The sequence below is a fragment of the Crocodylus siamensis genome, chromosome 14, assembly GCF_052110815.1.
Source record: "Crocodylus siamensis isolate JL-2025a chromosome 14, ASM5211081v1, whole genome shotgun sequence".
NCBI lineage: Eukaryota > Metazoa > Chordata > Crocodylia > Crocodylidae > Crocodylus > Crocodylus siamensis.
Genome location: NC_143408.1, coordinates 9,150,296 through 9,166,040, shown reverse-complemented (window position 1 = coordinate 9,166,040; position 15,745 = coordinate 9,150,296). Strand labels below are relative to the sequence as shown.

Here is a 15,745-nt window from a genome sequence, read left to right as displayed (position 1 = left end):
TGAATAAGCTTCTGCTAAAGCTCATGAGGACCTAGGTGCATTGATACCTGTATTATCCATTGCCTCCAAGACATCTGAGCCTTCAAAGATTCCCACAAAAGTTTGTAGGGGTGGGAGAGCTGAGAGTCTGCCAACATCTCTACAGGTAGCTGGTACCATCCCAGTGCCTAAAAAGCCCAAAGGTGAGGCATACTGCTCCAGCGTGTTTAAGCAGAGTCCCCGCTGTGGCTTACGTCAGTGCTGTGATAGCCATTTCTCATACAACAAACCATGTCTGCAGTACACCTGGGACAATCATCCCCACCTTGTTGGCCTTTTTTCACCTTGTGTCTCTGCCCCAGTACTGTCTTTGGTACAGCCATCCCTGTTCTACAGGCACAATGAAACACAAGGCTCTATGCGTTTGGGGAAGAGCCTTCAGTGCCACTTACTGTAGCTCAGTGACTAGCTGGCTTTTCAGGTTGGAGAGTGCATACAGGGAGTGCTTTCAGCAGCCTCAGGAGAAAAGTGGCAGGCCTGATCCAGTTTCTTGCTCTTCCTCCTCATTTTCCCCTCCCATGCTGCATTATTTTCAGTACTTATTGGCTTGATGTAAACCAGGGGTGTCAAATATACAACTTGCAGGCCTGATCCAGCCCATGGAGCCATATGATCCAGCCAGCCAGTGGGTCACTGAACTGACCCTGTGCGCCAGCCCCAGCCTCACACACTGCATGCAAGCTGGACCCAGTGCCACATACCTTGCACCCAGCACAGGGGTTCAGTTTGGGACATGATGCATACAGCGTTTGTGCCAGACTGGCTCTGCATGCTGGGTCTGGGACTGGTCCAGATTGGGTCATGTCAGAGCCAGTGCTCAGGGCTGGTCTGGCAGAGTGCTGCATGCACTGTGTGCCCTGTACCAGCCCTTGATGCTGTGTGCAGGACTTGGAGCCAGTTCTGCCACAGGTAGCACACACTGGCCCCAGGGCTTGCTGTACGTGTGGCACATGGCCAGCACAGGCGTACATTTTCTGCAGTGTGTGGGCTGGATCTGGTGCCATACAAGGGATAGGGGTTCAGGGCACAGGTTGCATGCACCGTTACCAGTCTTAATATTAGATTTTAGGTAATGGCACCAAATTCACAAATGCTTTCAGAGAATGGACTGTTCTTGTTCAGAGAGCATTTATTGAGCACAGCAATTTGCAATTTCTAGTATGCAACAAAAAACAACAGAAAAACTCTGCCTAAGCTAAGTACAGCCCAGTGAGACACAGTGACAGCACACACAACTTCACCTAATTTAAACTGCAACATAATAAGCCAAAAAAGACAACAGAAAAGCTTGCATAGGTCTTAGGTAATCGTGAGGGCAGAGTGTCTTCTTGCAGCCAGCTATAGAGAGTCTCTCTGGGGGGGTCTGCAGGTCTTATTGGGTGATGAAGGGGAGATTTTACAGGTCTCATCTTTGCCTGGGTTTTTATAAGTGAATCTGCACTTCCTTCTCCTCCCTTTGGGTGCCTTTAGACCATAACATACTTTTCACACCCATGATGTATCATATACCCTTCATGACTCTCATGCATTCAGTGTCTCTGTCTTTTCTCAGGTATTCTAGTCTCTTCCCCCTTACAGGTTCTGCTTTCAAATGTAAATATAGTTCCCTGCTTTCTTGGGTTATACCAGCCCCTTTAAGCAGTCTGGCCAACCTCCTCTGCCACCTCAGGTCTGTCATGTAGCTCCACCATCACTTAAAAGGGTCCACGCTTATGATGCCTGTGCCAGGGCTTTGCCAACAGCAGCACCCTAGACCAGCCCCCTGTACTGCTTCCAGCACCAGATCCCGGCTGCATGCCACAGGCAGTATGTGCCTCATGCTGGCCTGCATGCCATATGCACAGCAAACTCTGGGGTTGGCGCATGGTCCTTGCAGCATGCAGGGTGGATCCAGTGCTGTGGATGCTCCACAGAAGGTGGATCCTGGTCCAGCCCACAGGGCTGGATGAGTTTGACATCATTGATGTAAACTCTCAGCTAAATGGAGAATGCTATAGGACAGGGGTGGGCAAAATGCAGCCCATGGGCCATATGTGGCCCACCAGCCCATTCTATCCAGCCCACAGGGTCCCTAAAAAATTTAGAAAATTAATATTTATCTGCCCCGGCTGCCTGTTGTGCAGCCCTCAATGGCTTGCCAAAACTCAGTGTGCGGCCCTCCGCCCGAAATAATTGCCCGCCCCTGCTATAGGAGCATTTTCCCCAAACGGCTGCTACCATGAAGCTCATTCTTCATTTATCAAGGGGTATACTGAAGGTTTCCAAAACTTAGGGAGGGATATTACCCAGATGGAAGTATCAGAACAATTTTGTTACCTGGTGATATCTTTCAGCAAGAAGGCTATCCACAAATGCCAATATCATGTCTTCCCCTTGCTGCTGCTTCTCATGTCTCTACAACGCATTTGACCATTTTATTACACATGCTTGTCTTTGTTATTGTACTCTGCAAGACCTTTCATTGTACATGTATGTGCCTTTGAGCAGTGGGCACTGCAGCAGGTGTTGCAAAGTCTGCAGCTCTGCCACAGTCCCAGGTGGTTGAACCAATGGTATGGCCCCACTTCTTGATTAGTTCCTTGGAGTGTCCCCCCTCTGGTACACAGGCAATTGAAACATTGCCACCTTTGCCATAGTTCATCAGCCCCTGGTGGTAAGGACTTGGCTACTGGGATGTCCATTTTTTTTCACTGTCAGGTATTTTCTTCAGCCTTTCGTTTCACCTCTGTAGTTGTCTCCTTAGGTGTGGCATCAATAGGTTAGATGCTGGTGAAGAACACCTGCATGACTTCAGATGTGTGTGCTGTGGGATGGTCATATAGCGGGTGTCTCACAGCTTGAGTTTGTCTCAGTTGTTCTGTCCTGGTGGCCACTGCTCTTCTGATGTCAGGCGGAGCAATGCCGCCTAGCAGGTACACGCTGGTTAGGCTGGTAGGCTTCAGACATCCTGTGATGCATCAGCAGCTATCATTCAGAATAAGGGCAAGGCACTTTGTATGGATATCTCCCATACATGGCGTGAATACCTGGCAGAAGGGAAGCTGAGAGCCAAGGCAGTTGTTGGGATGGTTGAGGGGCAAGCTCCCCCAATTTTGGGTTAGTGAGCTTATATTGAGTGTTGTTCCAACTGCTCACCTTTGCTTTTGTCTTCAGGACGTGTTCTTTGTATGGGAGGGTTCAATTGAGGTTTTACTGGGCTAAGTGGTTTTATATAGAAGCTGGTATCAAGAGGAGTTGAGTGTTTACACCTCTCCTTCTCTGTTTGTCACAATCACAAATGAGAAAGCAAAACAGTTCAAATTGCCATGGGTGGATAGAGATGTGACGTTGGAAAAAGCTTGAATTCTTGACCCAGCTCCAATATAGTTGCGTTGACTGTGTGGTTGTATTGTTTGTTTGGATGTTATATGTTGAAAGGGTTTCTTCCTTAGATGGGTTTTGTCTATCAGGGAAAGGGTTAGTAGCTAGATTGCAGAGTGTTTGGGTGAGGCCTGGCTAATGGCACTCACTTTTCTGGAGAACTCTGGCTCTTTCTAGAACAGTGGTCTCCAACCTTTTTAAGTAGGAGATCACCTCTGGCATTTAAAAGTAACCCAAGATCTAGCACCCCACCCCTCCTTGACCAGCAGGTAAGTCTGTGGGGAGGGGAGGGGAGGGGGATGCAGATTGAGGCAGAGAGAGAAAAGAATTATTTGGGGGTTCACCTCCCCAGCAGGCAAGTCCCACCCAGCCGGGGCCCCACTCAATTTACCCCTGCTCCTGCCTCTGCGGCACTGTCCCTCACCATGGGGACCTTGATCTAGTCCCCGCCCCTTCCCTCCCCCACGGACTGACCTGCTGGGCTGGGGTGTGTGCATGCATTCATGTGGGCACTCAGCCCCTCCACCCCAGCCTCCGATCAACTTGAAGATCTACCGCAAGAAGCTCCAAGGTATACCGGTGGATTGAGATCCACTGGTTGGTGACCACTGTTCTTGAAGATGGAGGTGGGAGGGAAGGAGATATAAATTGGGTAGCTACAGTGTGCACGTGCCTGTGTGTGCCTACCTGTGCCTCTGTGAATGCCTGCCAGCCTGCAAGAAGCCTCCTGGTGTGAAGCCCCAGAGAGTGGAGGTGGAAGGACAGCAGCTGAAAAAGCTGGAGCAGTGCTGCAGAGCCAACCTGCTGTGGGAAGCGGAGATCTCTGGGGAAGAGGAAGAGTTTGTTACAGAGAGAATGACAAACCACCTCCAGACTGTGAAGTAAGCCCTGGCTGGGGTGAAAGAGAAAAGTGTTATATTTTTGTCTTCCCCAGTTCCATTGTAGTGTTTCCCCTAATTATTAAGGGTGGGTTATTTTATCCCTAAAATTAGCTGTGATGTAACTGAATCTCTCACCTAATGGGGGGTTTGTATCAAGTCAGGGGTCCCATTGCAAAAGTATTGGAAACTACTTAGTGTTCCTTGCACGTTATCATTTTTGCAAAAAGAAGCACATTACTGATCTGGCAAGTACCTTCTCCACAGAGCTTATGGATACCCTATTCTTACTGGTCTCTAAAGGCAGTACGTCTCAAAGATAACCCAAAAGATATTTGATAGTCTTTTTGAATCTGTGGTATTAGCAGTGGTAAAGAGGCAGTCATGGCTCCAGAGATCTGGTTCAAGTCACAGTTGAGGATCTTCACTTTGAAGAGTTAAACCACTTCAATGAAAAAACAAATGAGATGCTACAGACAATTGAACTTCAGAGTTACGTTGTGCTTCCTAAGGGTCGATATACTTTAAGCAGAAGTTCAGGCCTTATAGTAAGTACTGTTGTGATTTTCAGTCAAACTTCTGCCTTTTCTGTAGCGCTGCTGCTGCTATTTCATGCTGATGACCCCTTATAAAACACTAGAGCATTCCACATGCTCAAACAGCTGTTCGCTGGTCCTTGTTACTGTTCCTTGACGTCAGACGGGATTTGATGTTGCAGTCAGGAAATATGAAAGGACCACTACCAGCCTCCTTTTCACAATTGTTTAGCCTGCTGCCATTCCACCTGGGCCAGATTAAGTTGGACTAATGAATCCTAGACATATTGGTAAACAAGGTATAATAATATCAAGTTCTTGTTTCTACCTTCCTCACATTTCCCTGCCTCATCCCTTTTCAGGGGCTACTCTTATAGGAGCTTGCTCAAGCTCAGGTTCTGCTTATTGTTGGCTCCAGGAGCCATAGAAAGAGTTTCCATACATCTCAGGGGGAATTGATATCAAAATATGGTTCTATAATAGTTCTAAGAAGGAGGCAACCAGTCTTGGACCTTAACAATAAATAGCTAAATACATACATACATACATACATAAAACATTAGTGCTTTTCATTCACAAGCTCAAGTTCAGGAGACTAACTCTTGCAGTTATACATCATCCCTACAAACAAGGGGATTGGTTTTCATTTTTCTAGGTACAAAATGCTTATTTCCTTCATACAGAAAGTGGCTCTATTTCATGGTGAGTTAGGAGTACCACTAATAAAGTGTCTTTGGCTCCAAGAATGTTTACTAAGGCCCTCTTGGTACTAGCTATCCACCTCTGAAGACAATGGAGTGCAGTTCACCTATTTGGGTGACTGGCTAATTAAGCAGCCACCTTTGAAGAGACCTGATGATCAACTTGCAGAACTCAATTCTGGTCGTCATACAGAAGCAGAGACTACTTTGAGTTTGGTGTCAATAAAGGCTTAGCTTCCACCAGATTCTCTTCCTAGAAAAGCTTGTCCTGTCATTTGAGAAGTGCCTTTTAATAACAGCAAGGAGACATCTCTAATTCTTGTGGCACATAGCCTCTTGTACCAGTGACACCATGTACTGGACTTTGTCAGAGAGCTGCAGACCTGGACAAGAGAAACTCCTTAAACAAGACAGTCATAATTCCTCCTTAAGTCCTTCGCTTCCTTGCATGGTAGAGAGACTCAACCATTGTAGGCAAGGAAGTATTCTCATGCCCTCATTTGTCCATACCCATGACCATAGTTACTTTTATGTTAGGTTAGAGTGCCTACATCTAATCCACAGATATAGGGTCTCTGGATGCTGAAGAAGTCAATCCACATCATTATTTAAAGCTCAGGATTGTAAAGGGATCATGCAAAACTGTTCGTCATTGCATTTTTGGTTCCATGCTCAGGTCAATATGGATAACACTGCAGTCATAGTGATGTGTGTGGCAACTACAAATTTTCCCTTTTGTGCAGGTAAGCCAGCAATTTGTAGTACTGGTGTGTATGCCACTAGATACGCTTGTTGACTGTACACTTTCCTCAAAAAATACCAAGGGAGATCACCTCAGCAGGGTCATCTCCCTCTACCATGAGTGGGTCAAAAACTTAGAGTCATAGAAATTGAGGGTTGAAAGGGACTTAAGGAGGTCATCTGGTCCAACCTCCTGCTCAAACCAGGACCAGCCCCAACTAGATCATCCCAGCCAAAGGTTTGTTTACCTGGGTCTTAAAAACCTCCAAGGATGGAGCTTCCACCACCTCCTCTTTGGATAACCTATTCCAGTATTTTACTGCCCTCGTAGTGAGAAAATTCTTCCTAATGTCCATCCTAAACTTCCCTTGCTGCAACTTGAAACCATTCCTCCTTGTTTTGTTATCTGCCACCACTGAGAACAGTCTAGCTCCATCCTCTTTCAAACCCCCAGGTAGTTAAAGGCTGCTGTTAAGTCCTCTCAGTCTCCTGTTCTCTAGACTAAATGAGCCTAGTTCCCTCAGCCTCTTCTCAGAAGTTATGTCGCCCAGCCCCCATACCATTTTTGTCATCCTCCGCTGGACTCTCTCCAATTTGTCCACATCATTCTCAGCTTCATTTTTGTAGACTGGAACTGCGCGTGGGTAGAAGTGTGTGAATGATGGAAAGAGAAAGTACTAGTCCTTTTGTTCCAGGGGAAACCTCAGTGCTGACTCCTTGTCAGATGTATTCTTGATTGCATAGGGAGAAGCCCTTCTATACAGTTTTCTACCCACACCTTTAATCCTGGATTCTGCAAGGCGAGTCAGGACTCTGCCTGGATAATCATTATAGCCCACATATGGCTGAGGCAACTTTAGTATAGACCAGCATTTCTCAGCCTGTGGGTCACATGAATATAGGGAAGAGTCACGAACGAGAATGGATTCTCCTTTAAAGGAGAAAAACATGAGAAATTGTGGCTTTTCCCTTGTAGGCTGGAAGAGTTCCAGCCTGATAAACTCTTTGCTGCCCCCTCCGCCCCACCTTCTACACACCCCTGCTGTCTCTACCCCCCCCACACACCCCACCCCACCACCACCACCCTGTGGGGCTGGGGGGCAGCAAGTCAGGAGTGAGGGGCACTGGATCAGGACTGACCATTGATGTTTACACATGGGTCATGATGCAAAAGAGGTTGAAAAATGCTGGTATAGATGATCTATGCCTCTCAGTGAGGGATCCCAGGACACTTTCACTAATCCCAGACCTGCTAACCCAGGACAGTAAGAGTAGGTCAGGGTGAAACACACTTCCTTTATCTCATAACCTGGATCATGCATGAGTCTTGTAGGTGAAAGAAGAATGTTCTGCAGAGCTTAGAAATATTCCATTCATAGCAAAAAGACTCCACCAGATGTACATACGCAAAGTAGGCTAGGTTGTCCATTTTGTGTTAAGTAAAGGACATTAAATACAGATGTGTTCACCCCTCCCCTTGACTCTTTTTTTTAGCTCAAACCAGTCTCCATATAAGCTTAATTGGAGTGTATCTGGTTGCTATTTTGGCCTTTTGTTTGTCAGTTGATAGCATCTATTTTCCTACCCAGCTGTTCTCAGATTTCTCAAGCACTTGACTAAAGTTTTTCCCATTGCCAGGAACTCTGTTCAACAGCAAGACTTGAATTTGGTTATTGTGTCAGTGATGATAGTACTACTTGAGCCTATGGCAATGTGTCCCCTTTTTCACTTATTTACGAAGACAGTCTTCCTTATGGCACTATAATCAGGTCATGCCCCTGGGGTGGCTGGAACATTCCCCTGCCTCCAAGATACCCTCCCCTCCTCACCCACCACACCTTGATTGAAAGGGAGGCTGCCTAAAGGTCCCTCCCGAATTCTGCTGGCCTCAATCCTGTCCTTGCACTGCGTAGGCAGATCTGTGCCCCAGGGCACCTGTAGCCTTAAGGAGCAAATATGTGGCTCCGACTGCCCCTTACACCATATCCATGTCTTACAGATGTCGCTGTACCATCATCTTTGGCCTTCTCAGGCTCCACCCCTTTTCTCTAGCTGGGCCTTTTAGCTCAGGCCTGCTTTATTGGGCCCGGCTTCTAGGCACCAGCTCTTATTTTGATCACCTTGGGCCTGGGTCCACCTCTGCCCCACTCTGGGCACTGACTTTTCCTAGTCTCTCTCTGTCTGGATGCCCAGGCCCACCTCTGCCCTGTGCCAGATGCTCAGCCTCCCCTGGCTCTGTTCTTCTCAGCTACATCCTGCTTTCTCAAAATGTACTGTATCCTGGACCCCAAACCCCTACTGGTCTCAGCCATTGTTGGGACCTCCTCCAATCCTAATAGTCCCAAAACTCCAGATTAAATTGTAGCAAAGGAATAAGCGTATTGGTTGTGACAAACTAAACCCATGCTAAATCCAAACATTATCAGTAGCTTATTGTGAGAGCAGCCCTATCTCCCCTTGCCCTGGGTTTGTTGGCATCTTACTTGCATCTTTAGGAGATTCCAGAGATCAGCAGAGCCCTTCCCTACAGTCCATGGCCAGGAGCTTCTCGCTCTGTAGCTTAGTAGGTCAGCCTCCAGGCATAACCTGCTTAGTCTGCCTCTCAGCCACAGGTATCTCACCGCAGAAGTCTTCCCTGTTCAGCCTCCGGCTTTGACCCTGGCTTATCTCTCCCCCTGGCCCTACCCATTTCCTGTCAGGTGGCTCCACAGGGTTGGCTGTAGGTGCCCTCTAATTAGGCTCAGTAACTGGTCTCTCTGCCAGTCCACCTACAGCAATGCCTTGTCCCTGCAGGGCTCCAACCTAGAGTTATGCTGCGGAGCAGTTAGCACTGCAACAGGCCCCCATTGTGCTACTGTGCTACTGCAGAACAATTAGCTCTGCACTAAGTGCTCAGAGGTCCTGCTTGCCTGGGCCAGATCTGCTGCAGCTTCTGCCTCAGCGTCTTCTCCTCACCTAGGGCTCTCCCTAAGCTCTTTCTCCCTAAAAGTGACAGAGGATCCCAAGCTCTCTGTTACAGGCAGTTACATCAACAAGGAGAGTGTGTAATATCCATTGTAGATCCCAACTATAGCCTATCCAAATAAGGTAACTTCAAGGAGCCACCCAGTGTTCCTACCAAGGTGATCATCGCTGATTTTTATCTGGCCGAGCATGTAAATTTGCTGGTGTTCCTCTCAAAGCCTAATTGCTCCTGAACTGGGGCTTCACTACACTTTGTCAGTGTCGGAAGAGCCTTATCCTGCTGTCTCTGTGGGAACTGTTCTTTCTGAAAATCCATCCAACTGGATATCAGGCTGAATAAAAGTGTGCTGTGAACCCTGTGTCATGTACACCTGTGTCTTAGCTGCCTCTCCGGTGGCGGGGCGGGGAGGGGAGGGCAGTGCCGGCTGGTGGCGGAGTCCCTGGGCCCTAGGCAGGGGTGGGGAGGGGCGGGTGCTTCCCTCTGCAGTAGTAGCACCCCCCCACCCCTAGGTGGCACCCATCTTGGGCAGTCCCAGGGGTCACTGCAGCCATGGAGGAAAGGACCAGGTCCCCACACAGGTCACGCAGGGAGTCAGGCTCCAGGGGGAAAAAAAACAGATCAGACTCCCTACTTCTTGTGGGCAGAGCCTGCCTTGCCAGGCTGCTGCCTGCAGTGGGCTGCCTGCACAGTCCCTGAGTCGCACGGAGCCCGGTATTTTGCTCCGCAACTATAGGGCAGCAATCTAAAACTCCTCGTAAATGTTTTAGTTTGCTGCGCCACAAAGTCATTTAAGGTGCATTACACCACCGAATGTGCTAAAGCGGCTGAAATTAACATGTAATACACAGCCAATGCCTGCAATACAACACCAACACCGTTATAGCAGGGCAAAGGCATTTAACCCGCTTTAAAGTGCCGTGCACACATGCCCCTTGTTTCGTCTACACGTGCCCTTGGAGCTCAAATGATATGTTTACTAAGCATTATGCCATCACAAAAGCCTCTAGAATAGGTGCTTCATCCAGTAGGGCAGTCCTGTGGTTGCTTTTTGTCTAGAGAACTGCAAGGCAAACTTTCCATTGTATGTGGGCACTGTTTTGGAATCAACAATAGTGAGAATGTGTATGTAAAAAGTTACTTGCAAGAAAAATAAATTACTTAACAGTAACTAGAGTTCTTCAAGATATATGGTTCACATATGTTCATATCTCGCTGCCTTCTCACTTCCTCAGAGTCACGTACCGTATAAGACTCTGGTTGAGAGGAAGCTGAGGAGTGGGAAGCATACCACCCTTTGTCCCTTCAGTGTGGGGAATAGAAGGAAGGGGCAACTAGAGTGTATTTTACCGGCACTGCTAAGGGGAAAGGTCTCTAATCAAAGGTTTGGGATGAGAATGTGCATGCAGATAATGAATCTTAACTCTAGTTACTGGCAAGTGACATTTCACAAAGAAGTAGAAGTGGGGTTTGGGATGCTGTCTTTGGGAGACACTGCTTCTTCATGTGCTAACATGGGAAACCCAATTGTCACACATCAGTGTACCAATACTTTTAAAAATAATATTAATTAAAACAACTGGCCTGTGAGCCACATTGTGGATGCTCTTTTTTTTTTTTTTTATTTAGGGACCATACAAAAAAGAGAAATCCATATATCCAAAAACTTTACTGTTATACAGTTCTCCCCAGCTTCTAAATGTTACCCCAAAGGTATGTGAAATGGCTACTCTTGGTTACATACTTGTTACTTAGAGATATTTTTAAGCATAGTGTTTTAATTTGCTTTCAGTAAGTTCAGGCATTCAAAAATACTTATACACATATGGATGCTTTGTAAAAATGTAAGCGTGAAGTGCTGATGAGGAATTAGGTCAGAAGCATGCCTTATCTTGGTTGACATTTACATTGAAGGACTCATACGTGACTCGTACAGGGCTCAAGGATAATTCTAAACTGTTAAATAGTTAGCTAACCTCTATGGTACAATTTATCTCAATTATTACAGTTTTTAAAAAGGAAGATGATTGAATTTCAATATACAATGACTTATTTAGCTCATACTATGTAACACTTAAATATATCAAACAGAGAAGAATATAGACTTTCTACAGAGTTGGGAATATATTTGGGAGGACAGATGGCCAGATATGCTATTTAAAATAAAAAAAAGTAATGTTGAATTCAAAATAAATACATTTGGTGTCTGTTCGTGCCAATTCATGGGAAAAGGGCATTCATGGAAAAATACAGTCTTGTTGGTGGTATGGTATCTGAAATCCCTGGGGTGGTTGTATAGTGAGAAGCTGGATGAACCAATGGGTAGAGCTCTACCATGGGTTATGGGAGACCTAGGATCCATTTCTTCCCCTGTGGGTATTTAAGACAGCTGTTGGGGAAAAAAATATTCTGGCAGTGAGATGGAATGACTCAGCTTAGGTCCAAGGTAGGCAAGAACTAGGTGTGCCGTGACTATTTCTCCCTGCCTGCCTTCCACCCCGACTAAGGCCCCACACCGCTGGAATGCCACAGAAGCCTCTAGCTCCTTGGCCCATGTCTTGCCAACACCTGACTTAAGCCATAGACATCCTAGGAAAACCCAAGCTGTGCTGAGGAAGGAAAAAGTTATGACTATAAAATGCAACACATTGTATCAAGGTAAATCTGCCCAAACCTAGAAGTTTATACCTTGATTATTCTATTCCCAGATATTTTCTTTGAAGGGCAGTTGTTCATTTATGTGTAACTATCTCAGTACACTTTTCTCTAGTCTTTTGCCTCAAGGAGAGAGAAAGAAAGAAGGAGACTTTAAAATGTGGACAGCAGTGCTCCCATAACATTAAAGTAGGTTTACAAGGATGAATTATCAAAGATAGTGATGAGCTTTGGATACTTTGCTGTTGGGGGCTATATAAATAGCATAGATAAGAAAGTACAGTAGCATCCTTCTTCAACAACCTTACAATATAGGGTCTCCTTGCTTAAATGTTGTCTGTTAGTCTTTAGTTATTATCTGTTCTAAGCCCATCTGGTGATGACATGTTGCCAAGAAAATATATGTGAATTTAAAACAAAAAATGTATACAAGGTTATGAAATAATCAATGTATAAATTTAAGAAATGAAATTTATGGGAGAAATAACCAGCAACGGAAGATAAACTTTAGGACCCAAACCATGTTGTTTTGGGACAGATCTTCAGATGGTTTACATCAGGGGCAGGCAGTTATTTTGGCTGAAGGGCTGATTAAGTTTTGGTGAGCTGTTGAGGGCTGCATGGGTAGCCCCATCCCAGCTGCCATGTTGGGACCAGAAGTCATGCCCCCGTCCCCTGACCTTTGCCACTGGAAGTACCTCCCCTTTTCCCACAAGTACTCCTTTTGGGAGGGAGGGTGCTGCAATCTTGAAACAGAAAAAATAATCATATACAACCTACTATATACAAAAACATCTACTGTAACTTATTTTAATTTTATTTAAGAATATTTTATATTAATTTATGTATGTTTCCAAAGTGTATCTGGAGGTGATTGCATAATAGCTCAAAATACAGTCCTACTCCTATATATTGCACGTGGGCGGTAAGGGGATGTATGTGGGGGTTATGGTTGGGGAGTGTGTGTGGGTATGGTGAGTGGGTAGGTGTATGTGGTTGGGGTGGGGGCTGTGGGAGGATGTGGGGTTATGGTGGGTGCAGCGGGAGAGATGGGGCTGGGCTGCGGACACCATTGCATGCAGCTCGTGCGGACTGTGTGCAAGCCTCACATGATACAGCGGTGTGCAAGCCTCACATGATACCTCATGCCCAGATTGTATTCTTGCCAGTCCCAGGGCATCAGCACGGGCTCTGCACTCCCACCTGCAGGTGCCACTGTCCCATCACTTCCATGATTTTCCTCCCACATGCCTGCCCACCGCTGCTGGTGCTGCTGCTGCTTCCCAGCTGCAGCCGCTGCCACGCCAGCTGCCACTCCCCACACCCACCGCCACTTCCTTCAGTACCCTTGCCACCACCATTGCTTTGTGCAACCCGCCGGCCACTCCCTACACTGCTCCCACCACTCTCCATGGCCCCCACACTGCTCTTCTGCCTGCTGCTGCTTCCTGCCATCTCCCCGCCACTTCCCCACCTGCTGCTCTGGCTCTAGCCCACCCTGGTCAGCACCACGCGGGCCCTGCATCGTGGTCTGATTGCGGTGGTTCTCCCCGCACTCCCCTCTCCCCTGGCTGGCTTTCCACTTGGATGGAGGGAAGGCAGGGAACAGCTAAAGGATCCCCAGGCTAGGGGCTGGTGGCGGGGGAGGATTGGGGGTGAGGTGGAACCAGGTGGGTCTGGCTGCCCTTGGGTCCTGCTGCTGGCGCCTGTCATCTTTGACAGGCAGCCACACACAGATAATTAATTTTCTAAATTATTTAGGAGCCCCACAGGCCAGATAGAATGGCCTGGCTGGATGGATCTGGCCCGTGGACCATATTTTGCTTGCCTCTTGTTTATATAAATTGAGGATATGATCCTTTGCTCTCATGTTAGAGGGTGTTCTGCACGCTTGCTCAACGAAGGGTGTTCAACTAAGTTTGTTTCAATATATGACATGTTAAATTAGAATATTCAGAGGAGAGTCAGAGGGTAAGTTTGTTACTGGTTTGGATGAATTAATGCTTTTTTATAATCAGGAAGTTATCACTGCCCCTTTTCTCACCAAATAAAGCTACTAGTTGATTGGTGGTGGGATGGGATTGTACAACAAGGCAGTGTTTCTTAAGTGTCTTCGTCCTTTGCATCGTACCTATGTAACTTTGCCTTAAGTCCAGTTTTGGTTACTCGAATTGATTTTCATCACTAACTTTTTCAATATTAAAACATGTATAGGCTATGCTAGTTTGAATGATGAAAAAAAAATGCAGGGTTAGTAGATTCTCTGCCTGAAAACAAGTCCCAGTTTAAGAGTTTTGTGTTTCTATAGACTTTAAGATGTTTTCTTGTTTTACAGCACTCCGCCAGCTACAGCTTATTCACATCCAACCACTGTACCGAGCTACACCATTCAGCAAACTCCTGGGGTGGAACATCCTGTAACACCATCTTATGCTCCTGCAGCCCAGGCTGCCAGACCATTTGCTACTCATGTCTATGGAGTGTACCAGACACCTTCAGGACCGGACTATGGTTACAGAACACCGCAACAGGAACCTACCCCCCAGCCTACCACAGCACCAAACTACCAGGTATTAATCCAAGAACCCTTTTGTTGACATCATTGTTGTTGTTTGGTAACGTGTATGGACACTGTTCATATTAAACCATACAGGAAAAACTTTTTCTTGTGTAGAATATCAAGGGTGAGATGATAGTATTACTACTACTAATAATAGTAAGCATGTAATAATTCTTTATTCCATTTGTAGATTAGAAACAAACAGGTCTTTTCAGATATTTCGTCCAATCAGCTCAGTGTCATGAATTAAAAAATCACCTGTGTTTAGCTCATTGTACTACTTGATGCCATTATTCAATGAGTTGAATGTAACTGCGAGTGAATCTATTATCCAACTACAGATAAAGAAAAGGTTAAGACAGTATGAAAGGCTATGAAGGTTACATGACCTGAATTTTCTTCCTTGGTATTGGAAGATATATCATGTGGGGAAAAAAATGAATTTGTTTCAAAGTGTATTTATGTTGGCATCTTTGTGCTTGGTGTATGCTTATTTTCTAAACCAGGGCTGTCCAACTCCAGAGCAGCTAGGGGCTGCACACCGCACAGGTTGCAGGTCTTGGGTTGCATGTCCTGCAGGCTGCATGCTGCAGGGGCTGCACAGTTTCCTTAAGACCCCTCTGCATGCAGTCTTCCAGCTATGCAAGCAGTGCGAGCTACCTACTGCCACCTGAGCCCTCCGCTGCCACCACCACACAGGCGTTTCCCCTACTTCCAGTGCTGCCACGTGAGTAGCATGAGCCTCCTCTGCACTGTGAAAGCAGCCCACTTCCAACACTCCCAAAGTTGTGAGAACCCTGCATCATGAGCCCCTTGCCCAAACACCTCACTGGCACTGCTACGTGGGCAGGAGGCCTTCTGCTGTGCTGCTTTAACTCAGGGACTCCAGCTGCCACTGCGGCTAGAGTAATGGGAGTACTGGTGGTCAGGCAGAAACCCAGGGAGGGTTGGGGGGTAGGTGATGTGTGTTAACTTTCGTAGACAGGATGCAGCCCCGAGGCCCAGTTGGAGAGCCCTACAGTAATATAGTAGTTTTTAAAAAGGCATAGTCTTAGTATTATCTGATTTTGTTCTGTTATGCTGTACACAGGAGGTAATAGTCCTTACTTAGTTTATGTTGATTTACCTCTATTATGAATCCTCAGAAAGTGCTTATTCCATACACCAGCAACCTTTACAATTAAAGCATTTTTAAAAATTGATCTTCATGCCAACTTATATGGCAGGCAAGATTGCATAATCACCTCTTCCCTCTTCTCTAAAAAAACTTCTATTCTTGCAGGAGAATCTAGATTAAAATTTCCCAATCCACT

At 46.4% G+C, this 15,745-nt stretch overlaps 1 protein-coding gene across 3 annotated transcripts in view; it reads left to right on the top strand.

Moving 5' to 3' along the window:
• The window catches only part of ZFR2 (zinc finger RNA binding protein 2), a 133,124-nt gene that overhangs the window by 17,291 nt on the left and 100,088 nt on the right, over positions 1–15,745 (top strand). For all 3 annotated transcript variants that reach the window (XM_090027657.1, XM_090027658.1, XM_090027659.1), the window contains exon 2: positions 14,208–14,442. In XM_090027657.1, coding sequence (XP_089883783.1) covers positions 14,208–14,442 — 235 coding nt within the window. The remainder of the gene's footprint in view (positions 1–14,207; positions 14,443–15,745) is intronic.